This window comes from Lontra canadensis, unplaced genomic scaffold, assembly GCF_010015895.1.
Source record: "Lontra canadensis isolate GAN:19392208 unplaced genomic scaffold, GSC_riverotter_1.0 scaffold10, whole genome shotgun sequence".
NCBI classification, from domain to species: Eukaryota; Metazoa; Chordata; class Mammalia; order Carnivora; family Mustelidae; genus Lontra; species Lontra canadensis.
In genome coordinates, this window is record NW_022631004.1 from 3,368,365 (window position 1) to 3,392,401 (window position 24,037).

Here is a 24,037-nt window from a genome sequence, read left to right on the forward strand (position 1 = left end):
TAACTTTAAAAAAAATCAAAGTATCAATAGAAACTATCTTAGTTAAAAGGTACAGTCATGCCTAATGATGGTTAACAAGAGAAGCATCTTCACTAAAGTCAAGAACACCACAGAAGTACTCCCTATTTCCAATATTTGACATTGTATAAAAGATACTAACGAAGGCAATTACAGAGAAAAAAATCAGTGTTTAAAAAATTGGAAAGACATAAAATCATCATTGTTTTCATATGATATAATTGTATATCTGAAAAAAGCAAAGGATTCAACTGAAAATCTATCCTGAACAATAGTAGGTATCAATAAGATAGTGTGGTACAAAATCTATATAAAGAAATCTAAGCTTTCATACACACAACCTTCTAGTTATAAGATCTCACAGAAGAGGGACCATTTATAACACCAAATAAAAGAATATTTCTATGAATAAGCTTACCAATAAAAGTGTAAAGCCTAGATGAAGGAAACTATAAAAATACTCAAAACTTACTCAAAAGAAAGGCCTATCAGGTTCTTCATGGATAGGAAGAACACATCATGTTGATTTTCCCTATGTTAATCTATGAATTTAATATCTCAATAAAATACCAATGAATTTTTTTCCTGGGGAAGGTAGGCAAAATTTAGTAAATTCGAAATTCAAAGGAAATATTACACAAGCAAAAGTAGCCAAGAAAACCGAAAAAGAACAAAATTAAGAAAATTTAGTATGTATTAAAAGTGGCATTTTTTAATGTATGCAGGAAAGATGAACTTTTTAATAAACACAACTGGGAAACAGGGTAGCAATCTGAAGGAAAACTAAACCCCTACCCCAGAATAAATTCCAAATAGATTAAAGATTTAAATGTAAAAAGTACCCACATTGAAAGTACTAGAAAAAAGACTGAAAAATTCTTTGAGAATCTTAGAAAGAACCAAGTATCTCTGAATGATTATTAAAATCCAGGTAAACATGACAATTAAAAAAAAAACTTCTGCATGTCAAGTATCTCTAATATTTAAAAAGTTCATACTAATTTTTAAAATGGATCAAATACATATATACAGAGAACTCACATAAAAAGAAATACACATGAAACTTGAACATTTTGAAAAAATGTGCTCACTTTACCAATAATAAGAGATGGATAAAGTAAGAACCCAAACCAAGATACTATTTTTTAACCAATCAGAGTGGCAAAAATAAAAAACTTTGACATAAGTTTGGCAGGGCTGGGGGAAATGAGATGTTTCTTTTTTTTTTTTTTTTAATATTTTATTTATTTATTTGACAGAGATAGATCACAAGTAGGCAGAGAGGCAGGCAGAGAGAGAGAGGGAGAAGCAGGCTCCCTGCTGAGCAGAGAGCCTGATGCGGGGCTCGATCCCAGGACCCTGAGATCATGACCTGAGCCGAAGGCAGAGGCTTAACCCTCTGAGCCACCCAGGTGACCCGAAATGAGATGTTTCATACATTCTTTCTGAGAATGTAAATTAGTACAAACCCCAGGAAGAACAGTAACAGAATTACAAATGCAATTTATAAGAATGCAATTGACACAGGAAGTCAACTTCTATGCATTTATCCTACAGATATACGTATATACATGCAAAATGACCTTATGTAAAAGGTTGTTATTCATTGAAACATCATTTGAAATATTAATTAATGTAAGATATCAATTAATTAATGTAAAAGACTTGCTGAGTTGTGGTGTATCCATACAGTGGAATACTAAGTAGCCATAAAATAAGAAAAAAAATATAAAAAATTTCTGGGTTACTGACTAAAAACAAAAAGGTGAAAATACCATACGTGTTATACTAATAACTTCATTTAAAAGGGAAGGAGACATTTTTGCTTTGTATACATTAAAAATATCTGGAAGGAGAAGAAAATGGGAATCTGCTGAATGGGGACAGAGTTGGGAAAGACATGTTTTACTCTGTATCTTTACATACTTGATTTCTGAACCACATGAATGTAGTATCTTTCCAAAAATTAAATTATTTTATAAGGCATTATAATAATAGGATATAGTACAGTATTAGGTTATTACAGTATTTTTTAAAAAAGAATTACAAAAAGGGAGCCAGGTTTTGAAATGAAAGGAAAAAGAGGTAACATACTCAGTTTCCTTTGTTTCTTTTATCTCACTAATCCACACATCAATAATCGTGCATGGCAAGCTACCATCTTTATTTGCTCCACCTGGCTCTTGTAGAACTTCTGTTTCTAAGCCATCAGCTTCTGAAAATCAAAAACATAACAATAAACATGTCAGCAAAATCCATCCATAGATATTTGAATAAATATTCTATAAATTATCATTACCTAGTTTTAGGCTAACATACTATTTATAACAAAAAATTAAATATTTTATCTGTAGATCTTTAATCTTGTTAATTCTTCAGTAATTTTCTGAAAGTAAATACTAATGAGAAAGGTTCTGTCTTCATTTGCTGACTTCTCTTCTTCCTCTTCAATTCAGATTACCAGTGCTTTGTTTTTTTTAACATTTATTTATTTATGTATTTGAAAGAACGTGTGTGCATGTGTTAAGCATGGGCAGGGAGGGGCAGAAGGAGAGTCTTAAGCAGACTCCCCACGGAGCAATGCCTGATCTTAAGTCCCCCAGATCAGGATCTGAGCCACAACCAAGAGTCAGACACCTACCCCACTACACTATCCAGGCGCCCCACAATGCTCTAGTTTAAGCCACCATCACCCCCTCTTTTTTCCTGGAATCCATACAATCTTTCATTCTCTATTTTTAAAATTTCCAATTAGCTTGTCCTATTTAGAAAGGGAATTGATATTGTACCAGTCCTTAAAGTTTTTATGTTACTTAAATGATTTCTTTTATTCACCTGTATAAAGGAAGCACTTGGAAAGAAAAAAGTCTTTAGTTATTATTTTTTTAAAGACTTTATTTATTTGACAGAGAGAGAGATCATAAGTAGGCAGAGAGGCAGACAGAGAGAGAGGAGGAAGCAGGCTCCCTGCTGAGCAGACAGCCCGAAGCAGGGCTCGATCCCAGAACCCTGAGATCATGACCTGAGCCAAAGGCAAAGGCTTATTAACCCACTGAGTCACTCAGGTGCCCTCTTTCAGTTATTTTTTAGTGAATAATTGTTCATTAGCACCTTAAGCCATACCAATATGACTTACTCTACAAACTAGATTTTTTACTGTATTGCCCTCAAAATCTAAAATATTTACTATCTGGCTCTTTGTTAGGAGATATTTGCTGACTTGTACTAGATTGTATAGTCTCTACTATATGCCTAACAGGGTTCTGTTTTGTTTTTCTTTAAAGAAAAGGCATAAGGTACCTATTAACTATAATTCTAATAAGTAAGACTATTTAAGGGCGCCTGGGTGGCTCAGTGGGTTAAGCCGCTGCCTTCAGCTCAGGTCATGATCTCAGGGTCCTGGGATCGAGTCCCGCATCAGGCTCTCTGCTCATCAGGGAGCCTGCTTCCCTCTCTCTCTCTGCCTGCCTCTCTGTCTACTTGTGATCTCTGTCTGTCAAATAAATAAATAAAATCTTTAAAAAAAAAAAAAAAAAAAAAAAAAAAAAAAAAGTAAGACTATTTAAGTTATCATGGTGTATTAAAGATGGTCACACATACAGCAAGGTCTCTGACATTTCTCTCATGTAGAGGGGGCCTCTACATCCCCTCTCCTCGAATTTGGGCTGGCATTGTGATTGTCTTAACTGAGTACAGTTCAAGATTATGCCAGTTCCAGCTCTAGTCTTCAAGAAAACTGGCAGCTTCTACATGGAATCTGGAAGCCTAAACCACCATGAAAGTTTATTCTGGAACAACCACATGGCAAGTTTATGAGACTAAATAAGGAGTGGGAACCAGCTAAACAGGCTCTGTTGAGACACCATGCATGGAATGACATCATCTTGCCCCTTCCAGAATAAACCCAGTTGATGTGAATACCAGTGAGTGGTACTGATGTCTCATGGAGGAGAACCTTCCCAATTCCTAACTCACTAAAATGTGAGATAAAACAAGTTATTTTAAGCCACTAAATTTTGGGAATCTTGTTTTGCAGCAATAGATACTGAAACAGAATTTCCTATATGAAAATAGGTGCTGACATAACAAAAGCGTAAAACATGTGCACTGGTTTTGGGACACGGCAGTGGGAAGAAGTTAAAAGTGCTTCAAGGAGACTGCTGATGAGAAATTAGCAGTGAAAAAAGTTTCTGGAGGCTAGAAAAAAGGAGATTCTTGTTCTACAGTGCCAGAAAATATGGTGCCTGGAATAACAATGATGATAGAAAACATACCTAAAAGACTCAATGATCTAGCTAAGATGCTATCTAAACAGAATGTTAAAAGTTCCAGCTGGCTTCTTTAGTAGACTTTGATAAAGTTGGAGAGAGATTAATTGAAGAAAGAACTATATAGTTTATGAGGACAATTTAGAAGAGAAAGTCCAAGTTAATTCCTTCCAGGAAGTTTTCTTAAGGGAAAACATGGCCTTAAAACAAACACTGAACTGAGGGCAGATTTTACTGGTCAAAGATGAAGTCAAGGAAGGGAAGGAATGAAGAAATAAAGAAAAAAAGAAGAGTGGTTAAATGTAGTGAATGTCAAAAACATTCATACAAAGCCCACAAAATTAGAAAATTCAACTTGCAGAAACTCCATTAGCTTGGATTGCAGAGGAAAGAAAGACGCAGTTTAGAAAGGCCCCAAGGGCACTATCTTTGGTGCAAAGGAAGCAAGCTGACATTGCAACACCTCACTGGCGTTGCAGAATTTCTGTGGACCAGTGATTGATATGTGTTCCCCATTTTCCTTGTTTTTGTGAAGAAGTCTCTATTCCTGTTTCACTACTGTATGTTAGATATATAGAAGGCAAGGGACTTACCTTTTTCACTTATAGGTCTTGTGATTAAGAGTAATTTTACTCAAAGAACTGTACCCAAGAAAATTCACCTCTACATAGGCCTGACTTGGATAACAGCTTTAGGCATTCAGCCCTTTTAATAAGAAGAGGCTTTGCGGTGCTTGGGTGGCTCATCAGTTAAGCGCCCAACTCTTGATTTTGACTCAAGTCATGTGCCCAGCTCCGTGCTGTGTGTGAAGCCTGCTTGGGATTCTCTTTCTCTCTTCCTCTGCCTGGCCCCATGCTCATGCATGGCTCTCTCTCTTTCTCAAGATGAGGCTTTAAGAAGGGGTAAGTGCATTTTACACATGGAAGAAAATGTAAATATTTTTTTATTCAGTGGCAGACTATGGCAGATTACCAATGGCTACAAATTCTTTAACACTCTTAACTTGGATAGGTGGGCTCTGTTTCACCTCCTTTGAATTTAGGCTGGTTTTGACTGCTCTGACCAAGAAAATATGGCAGAAGTGATACTGTGCAAGTTGAGACTAGCTTTAAAAGTATAAGTAGCTTTTGCCTAGGATCTGTGAGCCCTGGCAACCATATAAGAAGTCAGTCTACCTTGCTGGAAAGAGTTATGGAAAGGTATAGAGACTACATGAATAGGGAGAGGGGACCAGTTGAACACAGCCTTCAACCTGCATCTGAAAAGACACCAGTGAAACCATCTTGAACCCATCAGACCAGGTTGCTAGCTGAATATTTCCAGTGATCCCAGAGACAAAAGCACATGAATTATAAAAGTTACATTAGTCAAGCCTTGACTTAATTCCTGAAACACAAAATCAGGAGATATAATGAAAGTGTTGTTTTAACACTAAATTTTGGGGTGATTTATTATGCAGCATTAAAAAATCCAGACCAGTTCTTAAACATAGAAAAACAATGAACCTAATTTGAGATGAATCACCCAAACATTTACACATATTTTGATGATCTGTTTATAAAGGCCTGTTTATATAGAAGAAATTAAAGTATTATCAAGTTAAATAGAGCTCATTTTGAGTTATTAAAATACCATCCACATTTCCTTCTGGCTTCAATGATGTCTGTGAAGATGCTTCATTAAACTCTGGACTGTTCGTTTCAACAGAAGAATTAACAGTAGCTGATGGATTCATTTCAAGTGAAGTATATTTTACTTTTTCTTCTCCAGTAATTAAAGGTTTATAATTCTCCCTTTCAGGAGAAGTCTCTGAAACAACAACAACAAAAAGAACGATCATGCTACATTCTCAAAAATAACTTGAATTTTACCTATAATGGTGTTGACAGCAAAATTAGAAATTACATTCTTAAAACAGGCAATTACTGAATAAGCTCTGTTATAATTATAAGTTGATAAATGGTTAAGGTATATGACAGCTAAACTTCATTTTATTATTTTTTAAAAAATATTTTATTTACTTATTTGTCAGAGAGAGAGAGAACAAAAGCAGAGGGAACAGCAGGCAGAGGGAGAGGCAGGCTCCCCACTGAGCAAGGAACCCAATGCAAGACTTGATCCCAGGACTCTGGGATCATGACCCAAGACAAAGGCAGAGACTGAACCGACTGAGCCATCCAGGCATCCCCTAAATTTCATCTTAACTATACATAATGATATTTAGGATGATTAACATATGATTTACTTTCTTCTCCCTTTTATTGAAACTACCACACATGTGTCATAATGTATTTTAAATCATTAACTAACTGTTTTGTTTCTGGAATTGCTAGTTATTTCTAATTGCTCAGAAACTTCCCATACTTTTTTTAAAAAAGGATTTATTTATTTTAGAAGGGAGGGAGGGGCAGAGGGAAAGGGAGACAGAGAGAATCTCCAGCAGATTCCCTGCTGAACACAGAGCCCAATCTTATGACCCTGAGATCATGACCCGAGTTGAAATCAAGAGCTGGATGCTCAACCAACTGAGCTACCCAGTTCCCCTAAACTCCCTATACTTTTAACTGATGCCACGAGAGAATGGATTTACCTCAGAACAATTCATTGCAGTTATCTGTAAGATACACAGGCCACTCCCATTCATTCCTTGAAGATGTTACTTTCTAACTTCCAGTCAGGAGATCTGCCCAGCACTAATTCTGTCTTAACTAATTTAGTTGATTGCCAGATCTCCATTAATAATTCTTCCAGTCTCTGGGCCTCTCAATTCCTCTCCAACGATTTTTATCTTCACCCTACCTCAATCACTGATCATATATCTTAAAGAGCTTGTCACTAACTAGAGCTCCTCGAAATTTTCAAAGCTAAATATTCCACCTTCTAATTTCTAACATCTTTTTTTTCCACTTCTCTCCCTCTACTATCCCAACTTTAAGAAATGTGACCCTACCAGAACTTATAATGCCCTGATCCTACTATGTTTTCTCTCCACCATCATCCTCATTAAAATCCATCTAAAGTCCATCATTAAAAATCAGTTTTTTGGGGATGCCTGGGTGGCTCAGTCAGTTAAGCATCTGCCTTCAGCTCAGGTCATGATCTCAGGGTACTGGGACTGAGCCCGGCATTGGGCTCCTTGCTCAGAGGGGAGTCTGCTTCTCCCTCTCCCTGCTGATTCCCCTGCTTGCGTGCTTGCTCTCTTTCTCTGACAAATAAATAAGTAAAATCTTAAAAAAAAATCACTTTCTCAGATACATCTTTAACTCACTCTACCCACATGGAGAAATCCCAACACCTTTTAATTCAATTTTCTGTGTATTATATCTGCACACAGGTGGCTGAAATGGTTGGGGAAAGACAGAGTCTTCCTTACTGATCTCAATTTCAAATCATTATCATTGAAGCTAAGTGGGTGCTTTGTGCTGCTTGCAATCCTATCATAACAATAGGATACCAGGAACCGTACCTAGTTCAGTAAATTTCCTTAGGAAAACAAGCTGTGTACAGGTATTTTTGAGCTATATTACCTCTTACTTCTTCCTAATTAATCAAGAACAAAACTATAGTGTTGCTCATGTTTTGAATATCTTCCCTACACCATGCTTCATCAACAAATTGTGACAGAGGTCCCATCTGTGTTTTTGCTCATTCAGCCTAAGTGTTCATCTATAAAATCATGTGTATTAAAATCAGGAACAAGGATGCCAGTTAGCACCATTATTAAAGATTGCTTTAGAGTGTGTTATGAATGCAGTAAGAAGAAAAAGAACTAATCAGAATAAATACTGGACCAAAAAAACACTAGTCCTTATCACTGATGATATAATCCTCACATTTGGAAGATCTAAGATCTCAGGGAGAAAAACTATATATTAAAAAAAATACTTCAGTGAGGTATCTGCATATAAAATTTTACATAGACACATAGAAAGAAAGAATAGCTTTATTTTAAATGGAAATAATAATTTAGAAGGGAAACAGGAAAAATATGTCATCCATTATAAAGACAAAAATACACGCATTGTGTAAGAATCAATTTACCAGTTTTCCATGATGGCAGAGGACTAGGAGACCTTAGTTTTGTCTGGTCCCAGGAATTCACCTAGATAGCTATCAAAGCATTCTGAACACCTGTGAACTCAACCAGAGATGTAAGGAAAGAATTGCTGCAATTCTACAAATAGAAAAGCAGCCCCTTTCTGCAAGGTGGGAGGTGCGAAGAAGTGAATCTTAGGCAATATATGGGAAGTTAAAGCATGGGGGTAGACAGCATCCGTAAACTGGCTACTAGGAAGTGATTTACTTTAATTTTGTTATTTAATTTCATTTTTTAAAATTTTATTTACTTATTTGACAGAGAGATAGAAAGCACAAGTAGGCAGAGCAGCAGGCAGAGGGAGAGGGAAAAGAAGCCTCCCCATCGAGCAGGAAGCACACTGTGGGGCTCCATCTCAGGACTCTGAGATCATGACCTGAACTGAAGGCAGCCACTTAACTGACTGAGCCACCCAGTGCCCCCAGAAAGTGATTTAGCAGCAGAGCTCAAAATAGGAATTTTTAGAAATCTGCTCTGGTGAGGGACATCCTGACTGAAAAATGCTCAGGTGGTGAAGTGGACAGAATCTTAGGTGGGACAGTGTGACTTCAGCACCTCCAGGGTCACAGAAAGAATGGGGGTGCTTGAGTGCGGAAGAGTTCCCAGGCATCTGAATGGGAAAGCCGGCTGCAAAAAGTGAGCCCTAGAATGAGCTTTCAGCTTGGGGCTGCCATAAACTATGAACTGCAGGGGCCCAGGAAGCTGCAGAACTATGGCGAGACACCCCCCCCCCACACCCCCGCTTCCACCAGGAGGAGAAGCATGGCTGTGCACTACAGGAGTCTGCAGGGATTAGAGACTCAAAGTAGGGTCCCATGCCTGAGATAGAAATGCTTGGTCTTGGGGCGCCTGGGTAGCCAGTCTATTAAGCATCTGCCTCAGGCTCAGGTTGGGATCAAATCCTACATGTAGCTCCTTGCTCAGCAGGGAGTCTGCCTCTCCCTCTGCCTGCCATCCCCCTTCTTGTGCTCTCTCTGACAAATAAATAAAATCTTTTAAAAAAATTTTTTTAAAAAGAAAGAAATGCACAGTCACAAGCTGGATGAGCATGCAATATGGATGGAAACCAGGGAGATAAGAGTAATGGACTGCTTTCCCCAAGGGCACACTGAGGAGTTGTTGGCGATAGCTTTGGGCCCTGGGGCTGGAGACTAGGAGGCTGCCATTTTCATTCTCATCTTCTAAAGTTGGGGGGTGGAGAGCTCTCAGGGAACAAAAGCCACATAGAGCAATCCAGCGCAGCTTACTTGGCCTGGCCCCCTAGCATGGGTGGTGCAACTCTGCCCAGGACAAAGAAACCTGGAAATCAGTACAACAGGCCCCTCCCCCAGAAGATCAGCAAGAACATCCAGCCAAGATCAAATTTACTGATCACACTGAACTGCAAAATTCCAGTGCAGGGTGAAATAATACATAGAAATCATGGTGTTTTTCTCACGATTCCTTCTTATAAGTCTTCCAATTTTAATTTTTTTTCTCTTTCATTTTTAACCAATTTTCTTATTTTATCAACTCATTTTTAAAGTCTTAAAAAATTTCATGTTTACAGTTATATTCTATCCTTTTATTGTATTTAATTTTATTTTTGTATATATACATATGTTTTTCTTTCTTTACAATTTTGAGAAGCAGTCTCTTCTGACAAACAGATCAAAGCACACCCAAGATATAGTGTATTGCTCTGTTCTGGTTATCTGTTTATATTTGTTCCTTTTTTTTGTCTTTTAGTTTTGATTTTTATGTTACATTCTATCCTTTCAGTGTATTTTATTTTTGTACCTATATAAGTTTCTCTTTCTTTATAATTTTGGGATTTAGTTTTCTAACAAACAGACCAAAATATAAACAGCAGTGTATTACTTTGTTCTGTTCACCTGTCTGATTATATTCTTTCTCTCTTTTTGGTTATAGGTCTCTTCTGATTTGTTTGGTGTATATTTCTCTGGGGTTGTTGCTGCCATTTTAGTATTTGGTCCTCTCATTCATCTATGCACAGAAGGACAAGACAGAAAAACTCACCTCAAAAAGGTAAACAAGAGGCAGTACTGATTGCTGGTGACCTAAATCAGTATGGATGTAAGTAAGATGTCAGAACTAAGGTTCAGAATAATGACTATAAAGATATTAGCTGGGCTTGAAAAAAGCAGAGAAGACACTACAGAATCCCTTTCTGGAGATACAAAAGAACTAAGATCTAATCAGATCGAAATAAAAAAGGCTATTAATGAGATACAATCAAGAATGGAGTCTCTGTTAAGACAAATGAGGCAGAAGAGAGAATTAGTGATATAGAAGACCAAATGACTGAAAATAAAAAAGTTGAGAAAAAGAGAGATAAACAACCACTGGATCATGATGGGGAGAATTTGAGAGATAAGTGATACCATAAAGCAAAACAATATTAGAATAACTAGAATCCCAGGAGAAGAGGAAAAAGAGAGAAGGGAGCAGAAGGTATATTAGAGCAAATTATAGCAGAAAACTCCCCTAATCTGGGGAAGGAAACAAGCATTCAAGTCCACAAGGCACAGAGAACTCCCCTCAGAATCAATAAAAATAGGTCAATAGTGAAGCTTGAAAAGCTCAGAAACAAAGAGAAAATGCTGAAAGCAGCTTGGAACCAGAGGCCCATAACCTACAAGGGTAGAAACATAAGATTGGTGGCAGACCTATCTGACTTGGAAAGTCAGAGAGGACTGGCATGATATATTCAGGGTGCTACATGAGAAAAATATGCAGTCAAGAACACTACCCAGCAAGGATGTCTTTCAAAATAGATGAAGATAAAAAGCTTCCAGGACAAACAAAAACTAAAAAAATTTGTAGTCACTAAACCAGCTCTGCAAGAAATATGAAAAGGGACCCTTTAAGCAAAGAGAGAGCCCAAAAGTAACAGAGACCAGAAAGGAACAGAGACGATATACAGAAACAGTGACTTTATAGGTATTACAATTCATAGGTACTAAATTATTATCTTTCAATAGTTATTCTGAATGTAAATGGGTTAAATGCCCCAGTCAAAAGACACAGGGTATCATATCAGATAAAAAAAAGCAAGACCATCAATATACTATCTTCAAAAGACTCATTTTAGACCCAAAGACACATCCAGATAGAGAGTGAGTGGGTAGAAAACTATTTATCATGCTAATCGGCAGCAAAAGAAATCTTTATATCAGACAAATTAGATTTTAAAGCAAAGACTATAATAAGAGATAAGGAAGGACACTGTATCATAATTAAAGGAAATCCAACAAGAAGTTCTAGCAGTTATAAACATTTATGCCCTAACACTGAAGCAGCCAATTACATAACCAAATTAATAGCTAAATTAAAGAAACACATTAAAAATGATACAATAATAGTAAGGGACTTTAACACCCCACTTACTGCAATAGAGAGATCATCTAAGAGGAAAATCAACAAAGAACCAAGGACTTTGAATGACACACTGGACCAGATGGACTTCACAGATATTCCAGACTTCACAGAGAGCATTCCATCCCAAAGCAACAGAATACACATTCTTCTCGAGTGTATATGGTACATTCTCCAGAATAGATCAGATACTGGGCCACATAACAGGTCTCAACTGGTACCAAAAGACTGGGATCATTCCCTGCATATTTTCAGACCACAATGATTTGAAACTTGAACTCAATCTCAAGAGGAAATTTGGAAAGAACTCAAATTTATGGATGTTAAAGGCCATCCTAGGAATGAATCTGTCTGCCAGGAAATTAAAGAAATTTGAAAAATTCATGGAAATAAATGAAAATGAAAACACAGCTGGTCAAAACCTTTGGGATGCCGCAAAGGCCATCTGAAGAGGAAAGTATATAGCAATACAAGCCTTTCTCAGGAAACAAGAAAGGTCTGAAATACACAACCTAACCACACCTAAAGGACCTGGAGAAAGAATACCAAATGAAGCCTAAACACAGCAAGAGAAGAGAATTAATACAGATGAGAGCAGAAATCAACAAACTAGAAACCAAAAGAACAGTAGACATATCAACGAAACTAGGACCTAGTTATCTGAAAGAATAAGATTGATAAACCCCTGGCCAGATTAGTAAAAAAGAAAAGAGAAAGGGCCCCAATAAATAAACTCATGAATGAAAAAGGAGACATCACAACCAACACTGAAAAAATACAATTTATAAGAACATATATTTTTTAAAATTTTTAAAAGGTTTTATTTATTTATTTAACAGAGTGAGAGAGATCACAAGTAGGCAGAGAGGCAGGCAGAGAGAGAGGGGGAAGCAGACTCCCCACTGAGCAGAGAGCCTGATGTGGGGCTTGATCTCAGGACCCTGGGATCATGAACTGAGCTAAAGGCAGAGGCTTAACCCACTCAGCCACCAGGTGCCCCAAGAACATATTTTTTTTTGAAGATTTTATTTATTTATGTATTTGAGAGAGAGAGAGAGAGAGTGCACAAGCAGGCAGAGTGGCAGGCAGAGGCAGAGAGAGAAGCAGGCTCCCTGATGAGCAAGGAGCCCGATGTTGGACTTGATCCCAGGATGCTGGGATCATGACCTGAGCCGAAGGCAGTGGCTTAACCAACTGAGCCACCCAGGCGTCCCGACTATAAGAACACATTATGAGCCAACTACATGCCAACAAATTAGGCAATCTGGAAGAAATGGATGCATTCCTAGAAATGTATAAACTACCAAGACAGAAACAGAAAGAAATAGAAAACTTGAACAGACCGATCAATAACAAGCAAGGAAATTGAAGCAGTAATAAAAAAAATCTCCCAACAGACAAGAGTCCAGGGCTGGATGGCTTCCCAGGGGAATTCTACCAAACATTTAAAAAAATTAATACATATTCTTCTGAAGCTGTTACAAAAATCAGAAATGGAAGGAAAACTTCCAAACTCTTTCTATGAGGCCAGCCTCACCTTGATCCCAAAACCAAAGACCCCATCAAAAAGGAGAATTACAGACCAGTATCTCTGATGAACATGGATGAAAAACTTGTTACCAAAATACTAGAGAATAGTACCCAACAGCATATTAAAAGGATTGTTCACCATGACCAACTGACATTTATTCCTGGGATACCCCATTCACAAATCAATCAACATGATCGATCACATTTATAAAAGACAAGAACCATAGGATCCTCTCAATTGATGCAGAAAAAGCATTTGATAAAATACAGCATCCTTTCTTGATTAAAACTCTTCAAAGTGTATCGATAGAGGGAACATACCTCACTATCATAAAAGCCATATATAAAAAGCCCAATGATTTATAATTTATCATTCTCAGTGGGGAAAAACTGAGATCTTTTCCCTTAAAGTCAGGAACATGACAGGGATGCCCACTCTCACCACTATTGTTCAAGATAGTACTGGAAGTCCTACCCTGAGCAATCAGATAATAAAAAGAAATAAAAGGCATCTGAATCAGCAAAGTAAGAAGTCAAACTCTCACTCTTTGCAGACAACATGATACTCTACATGGAAAACCCAAAAGACTCCAGCCCAAAATTTCTAGAACTCATATGGTAATTCAGCAAAGTGGCAGGATATAAAAATCAATGCACAGAAATCAGCTGCATTTCTATTAAATAACAATGAGAGAGAAGAAAGAGAGATTAAGGAATTGATCCCATTTATAATTGCACCAAAAACCTTAGCATACTTTGGAATAAACCTAGCCAAAGAGGTAAAAGATCTCTACTCTGAAAACTATAGAACACTCATGAAAGAAATTGAGGAAGACACAAAGAAATGGAAAAATGTTCTATGCTCATTGATTAGAAGAACAAATACTGTTAAACTACCTAGAGCAATCTATACATTTAATGCAATTCTTATCAATATACCATCAACTTTTTTCACAGAGCTGGAACAAACAATCCTAAAATTTGTATGGAACCAGAAAAGATTTCAAATAGTGAAAGGAATGTTGAAAAAGAAAACTAAAGCTGGGGGCATCACAATGCCAAAGCTGGGGGCATCACAATGCCAGACTTCAAGCTCTACTACAAAGACAATATGGGACTGGCACAAAAAAAGATACACATTCAATGAAACAGAACAGAGAGGCTAAAAATGGACCCCCAATCTTCGGCCAACTAATCTTTGACAATGCAGGAAAGGATATCTAATGAAAAAACGATAGTCTCTTCAACAATGCTGCTGGGAAAATTGGACACCCACATACAGAAGAATGAAACTGGATCACTTTCTTACACCATATACAAAAATGGACTCAAAATGGATGAAAGACCTCAATGTGAGACAGGAATCCATCAAAATCCTTGAGGAGAACCAGGCAGCAACCTCTTCGACCTCAGTCAGAGCAACTTCTTCCTAGAAACACTGCCAAAGGCAAGGGAAGCAAGGGGAAAAATGAACTATTGGGACTTCAAGATAAAAAGCTTTTGCACAGTCAAGGAAACAGTCAACAAAACCAAAAGACAACGAAAGAATAGGAGAAGATATTTGCAAATTTCTTATCAGATAAAGGGCCAGTATCTAAAAATCTACAAAGAAGTTATCAAACTCAACACCCAAAGAACGAATAATCCAATCAAGAAGTGGACAGAAGAGATGAACAGACATTTCTCTAAAGGCAGCATGCAAATGGTCAACAGATACATGAAAAATGCTCAACATCACTCAGCATTAGGAAAATACAAATCAAAACCACAATGAGATACCACCTCACACCAATCAGAATGGCTAAAATTAGTAAGTTAGGAAATGAGATGTTGGCAATGATGAGAAAGAGGAACCCTCCTACACTGTTGGTGGGAATGTAAGATGGTGCAGCCACTCTGGAAAACAGTATTGAAATTCCTCAGAAAGTTAAAAATAGAGTTACCCTACAACCAGCAATCACACTACTAGGTATTTACCACAAAGATACAAATGTAGTGATCCAAAAGGGCACCTGCACACCAATGTTTATAGCAGCAATGTCCACAATAGTCAAACTATGGAAAGAGTTCAGATGTCTGTTGACAAATGAATGTTTAAAGAAGATGTGGTATATATACACAATGGAATATTACTCAGTCATCAAAAAATGAAATCTTGCCCCTTGCAACGATATGGATGGAACTGGAGAGTATTATGCTAAGTGAAATAAGTCAATCAGAGAAAGACAATTATTATGAGATCTCACTCACAGGTGGAATTTAAGAAACAATACAGAGGATCATAAGGGAAGGAAGGAAAAATAGAACAAGACGAAATCAGAGAAGGATACAAACCCTAAAAGACATTAATCACAGAAAACAAACTGAGGGGTGCTGGAGGGGAGAAGGTGGGGAAACAGGGTAACTGGGTGGTAGACATTAAGAAGGGCATCTGATGTAAAGAGCACTGGGTATTAGATAAGACTGATGAATCACTGAGCTCAAACTAATGATAGACAATATGTTAATTTATTGAATTCAAATCAAGATAAATAAATAAATAAATGGATGGTTAAAAAAAGGCAACATTTTACAAAAAAGAGCCTTTAAGAACTTAAATGAATAAAACAAAATGTTACTGATAAGCACAATATAAGATTGGTGCAAAGATAAAGATAAACAAACTCCTGAATTTAGTAGCATAAAAAATATTCTAAAAATCAATATATAAATTTAATACAATTCTAATCAAAATACCCAGTTATATAAAATGAGCTTAAAATTCGTTTGAAATAATTATCAAAAAATAATCCAGAAAATTGTTAGATTTCCAATTAGATTAAATGTCTTACGCATGTGTGCATGCCCATTCACAATCACATACATGCATATGTTGTCTATCAACCTGATTTAAAAATTTGGGAAAACTTTTACCCACTAAAGAAAATTGAAAAGCTATAAAGAAAAAGATATACCTACATGGAAATTTTTTTCAAAATCTGCATGACCTAAAAAAGCATCATAAGTGAATTAGGAGCATGTGGAAAAAGCCTATGATGGTATGCTAGATAAAAGTAATCTACAACAGATAAAAATTCACATAAAACGGCAAAGAATATAAATACAATTTATAAAGAAGGAAATCTAAATGGCCAAAAGAATATGACAATGAATTCACTTACAAACAGAAAATCACAAATGAAATCCTTAACTTACAAGGCTTGTAACAATAAAAAAAGTGAAAATACTGAAAAACTTGTTTAATATTTGGTATTTGCAACATTAGTATAATGAAGAAAAATCATACAATCATCTTAATTGGTTAAGAAAAAGAGTTTGATACATTTCATGACTCTTCATAAAATAAGACTAGACAAGAATACCTTATTCTGATAATAGATATTTTCAAAAAAGACTTGAGTTAAGAACATGGCACTTCTATAATCAAGATTCTATTGGAAGACTTAGCATAAGAATTAGAAAACATAAAACAAAACTGTTTTAACACAGTTATCATGTGTTTACAAAAGTATCAACAGAAACTACAGATACATTACTAGAATTAATGAATGAACTTAGCATAGTTGCTGAATATAAAGTCAACATACAAAAGTGAATTATATTTCTACTTTTATACATGAGCCACAATTATAAAGTAAAATTTCAAGAGATGAATAAAACAGTGGCATCAAAACGTATACAATTTTTAGAATTACCTAACAAGTTTTTAAAATACTTCTATAGAGAAAACTATAACCTGCTGTTGAGAAGAAATAAAAGATCTAGACAAATGTGAGGATATAAATATTCATGGACTAGAAGAGTGAATATTGTAAAGATACCAATTTCTTCCAATCTAAATATTCAATATAATCCTAAAGAAGTCAACAACATATTTTGAGAAGCCTACTCTAACATTTATATGGAAATGAAAAGGGGTAAAAACTAGCCAGATTTCTCTTGAATTTGCAAGATGGGAAAACTTGATCTACTGGGAATCAAGACTTAAAAACTTACAATTAAGAAGTACCATAATAGTAAAACCATAGAAATCAATGGAATAATTTAAGTGTTCTGAAATACATATATAGATACTCAATTTGCAATAGAAATAGCATGACAGAGCTGTGGGAAAAGGAGGGTTTTTTAAATAAATGAAGAAGGGTCAACTAGGTACAAAATCAGAAAACATAAAATGACCCCTCTTTATGCCATACAGAAACATCTTTATGAGATAAACTGTAGGTTTAAATTTGAAAGTTAAACAATAAAGCTTTTAGAAATTAACAAAAGAAGAAAATCATCATGACCTTAGGATTTTTTTTTAAACAGGATACAAAAAACACTATAAATTAAACTATAAAGAAAAGGACTAAATAAATTGGACTGTAATAAAACTAACAACTTCCATTCTTCCCAAAAAATGCCATTTAGTGAAAGGACAAGCCAGTGAAAGATAATAAGAGATAAAATACAGATAAATTTACAGATAAAAGAGATAAATTTACAACACACATTACTAACAAAGGGCTTGTATCTAGAATATACAAAGAACTTCTAGAAACCAAAACAGTAACAATGGAGGAAAGGGCAAAACACCTGAATGACCTCCTCAAAAAAAAGCATATACATCACGACAAGGAATTTTTGAATATGACACCAAAAGCATAAGAGACAAAATCAAAACTAAATGAGTGGAACTACATCAAACCAAACTACTTCTGTACAGCAAAGGAAACAATAAACAACATGAAATGGAAGTTTATGGAATGAGAGAAAATACTTGCAAACCATATACCTGGTAAGGGTTTAATATTCAAAATATATAAAGAATTCCTAAAACTTTATTGCAAAAAAGGGCAAATTAATTTTCTATTATTAATTAATAATACCAATTAAAAACGAGGAAAGGGACTGAAAAGACATTTCTTAAAATAACACATACAAATGGTCAGCAGGTATGTGAAAAGGTGCTCAATATCACTAATCATCAGGGAAATGCAAGTCAAAACCACAATGAGATACCATCTACTCCTGTTAATACAACTATTATAAAAAAAAGTTAAGACATAACACATTCTGGTAAAAGCATGTGGAAAAAGGGAACCCTTGTATACTATAAGTAGGACTGGAAATTCGTCCTGCCATTATGGAAAACAGTACGGAGGTTCCTAAAAAGTTAAAAATAGAACTACCATATGATCCAGCAACTCCTCTTCTGGGTTTACATCCAAATGAAATGAAATGAGTATCTTGAAGAGATACCTGTACTCCCATGTTCACTACAGCATTATTCATGGTAGCCAAGACATGAAAACAAAGTGTCCATCAATAGATGAATAAAAAAAATGTGGCATATATATTGGAATATTATCCACCTTAAGAAATAGGGAAATCCTACCATTTGCGACAGTGTGGTGAACCTGGAGGACATTATTCTCTGCCTCAGTAAAATAAGCCAGACAGGGAAAGTCAAACACTGTATGCATCATGTACATGTGGAATCTAAAAAGGCTGAACTCCAAGAAACAGACAGTAGAATGGAGGTTGCCAGGGGCTGGTGTGGGGGGTAAATGTGAAGATACTGGTAAAAAGTACAAACCTTCAGTTATAACATGAATAAGTTCTACAGATCTACAGCATGGTTAATTATAGTTAATAATCTATAGTATACTTGAAATTTGCTAGGAAATTAAATGTTCTCATATACACAAACACACTGTTAAGTATGTGAGCTGATGGATATGTTAATTGGCTTGTGATAATCATTACACAAGGTAAACATATCAAATCACCATGTTGTATACCTTAAATATATACAATTTTTTTGTCAATCAGAATTCAATTAAGCGAGAAAAAAGTAAAAACCACATGAATGTTTATTTTACTTTGGATACAACTTGTTCAATTCGCATGGCCACCTCCAGCTGCAAAACAGAAGCTGGGAAATGTAGTTTCCCAGTAGACTGCCATGTGCCAACCCAAACCAATGGTGGGCATGCAGAGTGTCTATTACTAAAAAAGAGGAAGGAAAAATTGGATGCTGAAGGACAGTAGCAATTTCTACCACATATGGTCTCTCTCCCACTCTCTTACACACCCCCCCTCCACACACACACACCTCACAGATGCCAGTAAAATGTGGGAATATATCAAGAAAAACAAAGCAGTAAGAGATCTAACATTAGGTAGGACAAGTTAAGGGAGAGGCCAGGATGACATCTTTACAGGAGTCCAAAGGAAAAATTTGTCTAATTTGGAGGTCAGAGGGATTCCAAAGAAATGCTTCCAAGATTATACCAATATAATACCTAATGTATTTGGATGATCCAAGAAGAGATAAACATATCTAGGGAATAATATGGAAGCAAACTAGAAACAACTATGTGAAAAACAAAGCAAAAAGTAATTACTCACTAAAGGGAAAATGAAATACTAAGCAAAAAAGAAAAGTAGTCATGGTAAAATATATCTTAGTCATAACAATACCAATACTGTATGTTGATTTAACCAAAAATCTAACTGTATTTGAGGATGTTAAGAATGGTATGTGTAAGGCACCTGGGTGGCTCAGTGGGTTAAAGACTCTGCCTTCAGCTCAGGTCATGATCCCAGCGTCCTAGAATCAAGCCCCACATCAGGCTCTCTGCCTGTGGGGAGCCTGCTTCCCCCTCTCTCTCTGCTTGCCTCTGTCTACTTGTGATCTCTGTCTGTCAAATAAATTAAAAAAAAAAAAAAAGAATGGTATGTGTAGATGTATATGATGAGATCAAGAGGGAAAAGAACAGATGAGAGGCAGCTAAATTCTCATCTTCCAAAATAAGTCCATATGTAATACCTAAAACTGGGGGAATTTTTTTTTTAAATCAAGAAGTAATAGTAGAGGTATTTGCTTTATACTTATGTGGAGAAATAAAAAACAAAAGAGCTGAAAGTGGGTGACTCTGGGAAGCAGAATATAAGGCAAGGAGTGAGGTCTAGGGACTGCTATTTTGGTAAAAACAACAACAACAACAACAACAACAACAAAACTTTCAGAGCTACTTGGCATTTTAAATTATGTGCACAGGTAAGTTTTATAACAACTAAAATTTAAAATTAAAAAAATTTATGTGATTAATGAAAACATAATCTCTAGGTAGTAGTGTTATGGGTAATTTTAATTTCCTAAAGTATGTTTTTTGGTATTTTCAACATGTTTCACAACACTGAAAATATAATATTATAGTCAAGAAAAAAAAAACAGTTGAAGAAAATAACTGATGCAGGCAAGGACTAATGGACTTGAACTGAGAGAAGGTAAACACATGAGATGAGCTCGACTTCATCCCAGCTTTTCTCTGAGGGCATTTTCTAAATATTAGCACAGGCAAATAGATTATAAGTAGAAAGCAACAGTCTTACCATGTTAGAAGTGACTCAGACTTGAATGACAAAATCATGGAAAAGAATAAGTCACCAATAAGTAACTCTTAAATCTATGCAAAAGTCCTCTAACAAGGATAAAACAACAAAAAATCCCCTTTTTTTTTTAATTTCTTTTCAGTGTAACAGTATTCATTGTTTTTGCACCACACCCAGTGCTCCATGCAATCCGTGCCCTCCCTAATACCCACCACCTGGTTCCCCCAACCTCCCACCCTCTGCCCCTTCAAAACTCTCAGATTGTTTTTAAGAGTCCATAGTCTCTCATGGTGCATCTCACCCTCCAATTTCCCTCAACTCCCTTCTCCTCTCCATCTCCCCTTGTCCTCCACGCTATTTGTTATGCTCCACAAATAAGTGAACATATGATAATTGACTCTCTCTGCTTGACTTATTTCACTCAGCATAATCTCTTCCAGTCCCGTCCATGTTGCTACAAAAGTTGGGTATTCATCCTTTCTGATGGAGGCATAATACTCCATAGTGTATATGGACCACATCTTCCTTATCCATTCGTCCGTTGATCTTGGTTCTTTCCACAGTTTGGTGACCGTGGCCATTGCTGCTATAGACATTGGGGTACAGATGGCCCTTCTTTTCACTACATCTGTATCTTTGGGGTAAATACCCCGTAGTGCAACTGCAGGGTCATAGGGAAGCTCTATTTTTAATTTCTTGAGGAATCTCCACACTGTTTTCCAAAGTGGCTTGCACCAACTTGCATTCCCACCAACAGTGTAAGAGGGTTCCCCTTTCTCCACATCCTCTCCAACACATGTTGTTTCCTGTCTTGCTAATTTTGGCCATTCTAACTGGTGTAAGGTGGTATCTCAATGTGGTTTAAATTTGAATCTCCCTGATGGCTAGTGATGATGAACATTTTTTCATGTGTCTGATAGCCATTTGTATGTCTTCATTAGAGAAGTGTCTGTTCGTATCTTCTGCCCATTTTTTAATATGATTGTCTGTTTTGTGTGTGTTGAGTTTGAGGAGTTCTTTATAGATACTGGGAATAAACCTAACCAAAGAGGTAAAGGAACTTTACTTGAGGAACTACAGAACACTCATGAAAAAAATTGAAGAAGACACAAAAAGATGGAAGACCATTCCATGCTCTTGGATTGGAAGAATAAACATTGTTAAAATGTCTACACTGCCTAGAGCAATCTATACTTTTAATGCCATTCCGATCAAAATTCCACTGGTATTTTTCAAAGAGCTGGAGCAAATAATCCAAAAATTTGTATGGAATCAGAAGAGACCCCGAATCGCTAAGGAAATGTTGAAAAACAAAAATAAAACTGGGGGCACCATGTTACCTGATTTCAAGCTTTACTACAAAGCTGTGATCACCAAGACAGAATGGTACAGGCATAAAAACAGACACATAGACCAGTGGAACAGAGTAGAGAGCCCAAATATGGACCCTCAACTCTATGGGCAAATAATCTTCAACAAAACAGGAAAAAGTATACAGTGGAAAAAAGACAGTCTCTTCAATAAATGGTGCTGGGAAAACTGGACAGCTATATGTAGAAGAATGAAACTCGACCATTCTCTTACACCACACACAAAGATAAACTCAAAATGGATAAAAGACCTCAACGTGAGACAGGAATCCATCAGAATCCTAGAGGAGAACATAGGCAGTTACCTCTTCAATATCAGCCACAGCAACTTCTTTCAAGATATGTCTCCAAAGGCAAAGGAAACAAAAGCAAAAATGAACTTTTGGGACTTCCTCAAGATCAAAAGCTTCTGCACAGCAAAGGAAACAGTCAACAAAACAAAGAGGCAACTCACGGAATGGGAGAAGATATTTGCAAATGACAGTACAGACAAAAGATTGATATCCAGGATCTATAAAGAACTCCTCAAACTCCCCTCTGACTCTTAATCTCAAAAACAAACTGAGGGTTGCTGGGGGGAGGGGGGGTGATGGGGTTATGGACATTGGGGAGGGTATGCGCTATGGTGAGTGCTGTTTAAGTGTGTAAACCTGGCGATTCACAGACCTGTATCCCTGGGGCTAATAATACATTAAATGTTTATAAAAAAATAAAAAAAAATTATAAAAAAAATCCCCTCTGTTTTTGGCTAACTCCTAAACTATGCATGCATAAAGCAGTACTCCAAGAAAATCAGCAGGTGTAATAGCAGTTAGGAGAATAAAATACCGAGGAAAGAGTTGACTAGTTGGGTGGTATTTGGGAGAGAGATTGGAGATCAAGCCCCACAGATGTATGTTTGGTAAACATAAACTTTTTGTTGAGATCTCAGAAAGATCAAGGCATCAGAGTAAGGGCTAAATGTTGAAATAAGTTAAAAACTACAAAAACAAGCAAACAGAGCACAACAGAAGTCTAATACAAACCTCAATAGTTTCAAGGTAATCTGCTGGTATTATTTAGTTTTAAGATAACACTATCCAGAGGCTATTAAACTTTTCAACCACAACATCTGGCATACAATCAAATATTGTAAAACACAAGTACAACAATTATAACCTATGTCCTGGTTTTGTATAGTCTATGAGTTAAAAACAGTTTTTGCATTTTTTAAGTGCTGTAGAAAACACATTTTTTTTTTAAAGATTTTATTTACTTATCTTAGAGAGAGAGAGCATGCTCCCGTGAGCACAGGGAGGAGCAGAGGGGAGGATGAGAATCTGAAGCAAACTCAGCACTGAGCACAGAGAGCAAAGCAGGGCTTGAGTGCCTGACCACAAGATCATGACCTGAGCTAAAACCAAGAGTCAGACACTTAACTGACTGAGCCACCCAGGTATACCTGTAGAAAAATTTTAAAAGAAGAGGAATATGGATCATATGGACTCATAAATCCTAGAATGCCTATAATCTCACAATTTATTGACTTCTGTCATAAATCATGGTTTAAAAAAAAATAGAAAATGACTAAAAAACAAGAAAAACAGAAACAACAGAAACAGATAATAATAGAAACATAAATAGATACCTCAGATATTAAATTTATGACATAGTTACTTTAAAATAATTTTGAACAGTATGTTCAAGAAAAAAGAGCGAGAGATGGGCCAAAGGGATAAATCTATGGGCATTTTCAAGAGAGAAGTGAAATCTATAAAAGAATATTAAATGGACATTCTAGCACTACACAATATCTGATATTATGAACTCATTGGACTCATTTGGAGACCTCAGAAGGTTAGAGACCACAGAAGATAGAGTTAGTGCAATGACAGATCGATACAAATGCAGGCATACCTTGTTTTAGCGCGTTTTATAGATAATTGTGTTTTTTTTTTTTTTACAAATGGAAGGTCGATGGCAACCCTGCATTAAGCAAGTCTATTGGTGCCACT

General features: G+C 36.2%; 1 protein-coding gene across 7 annotated transcripts in view; it reads right to left on the reverse strand.

Annotated features, from left to right (window-relative positions):
* The window catches only part of NEK1 (NIMA related kinase 1), a 208,858-nt gene that overhangs the window by 34,745 nt on the left and 150,076 nt on the right, over nucleotides 1-24,037 (reverse strand). For 6 of the 7 annotated variants that reach the window (XM_032855471.1, XM_032855470.1, XM_032855469.1 and 3 more), the window contains 2 exons: nucleotides 5,919-6,095; nucleotides 2,113-2,233 (listed from right to left, as the gene is read on the reverse strand). In XM_032855471.1, coding sequence (XP_032711362.1) covers nucleotides 2,113-2,233; nucleotides 5,919-6,095 — 298 coding nt within the window. Of the gene's footprint in view, nucleotides 1-2,112; nucleotides 2,234-5,918; nucleotides 6,096-18,742; nucleotides 18,784-24,037 lie in introns of those variants that run through there. The other variant, XM_032855473.1, reaches the window with a different exon arrangement.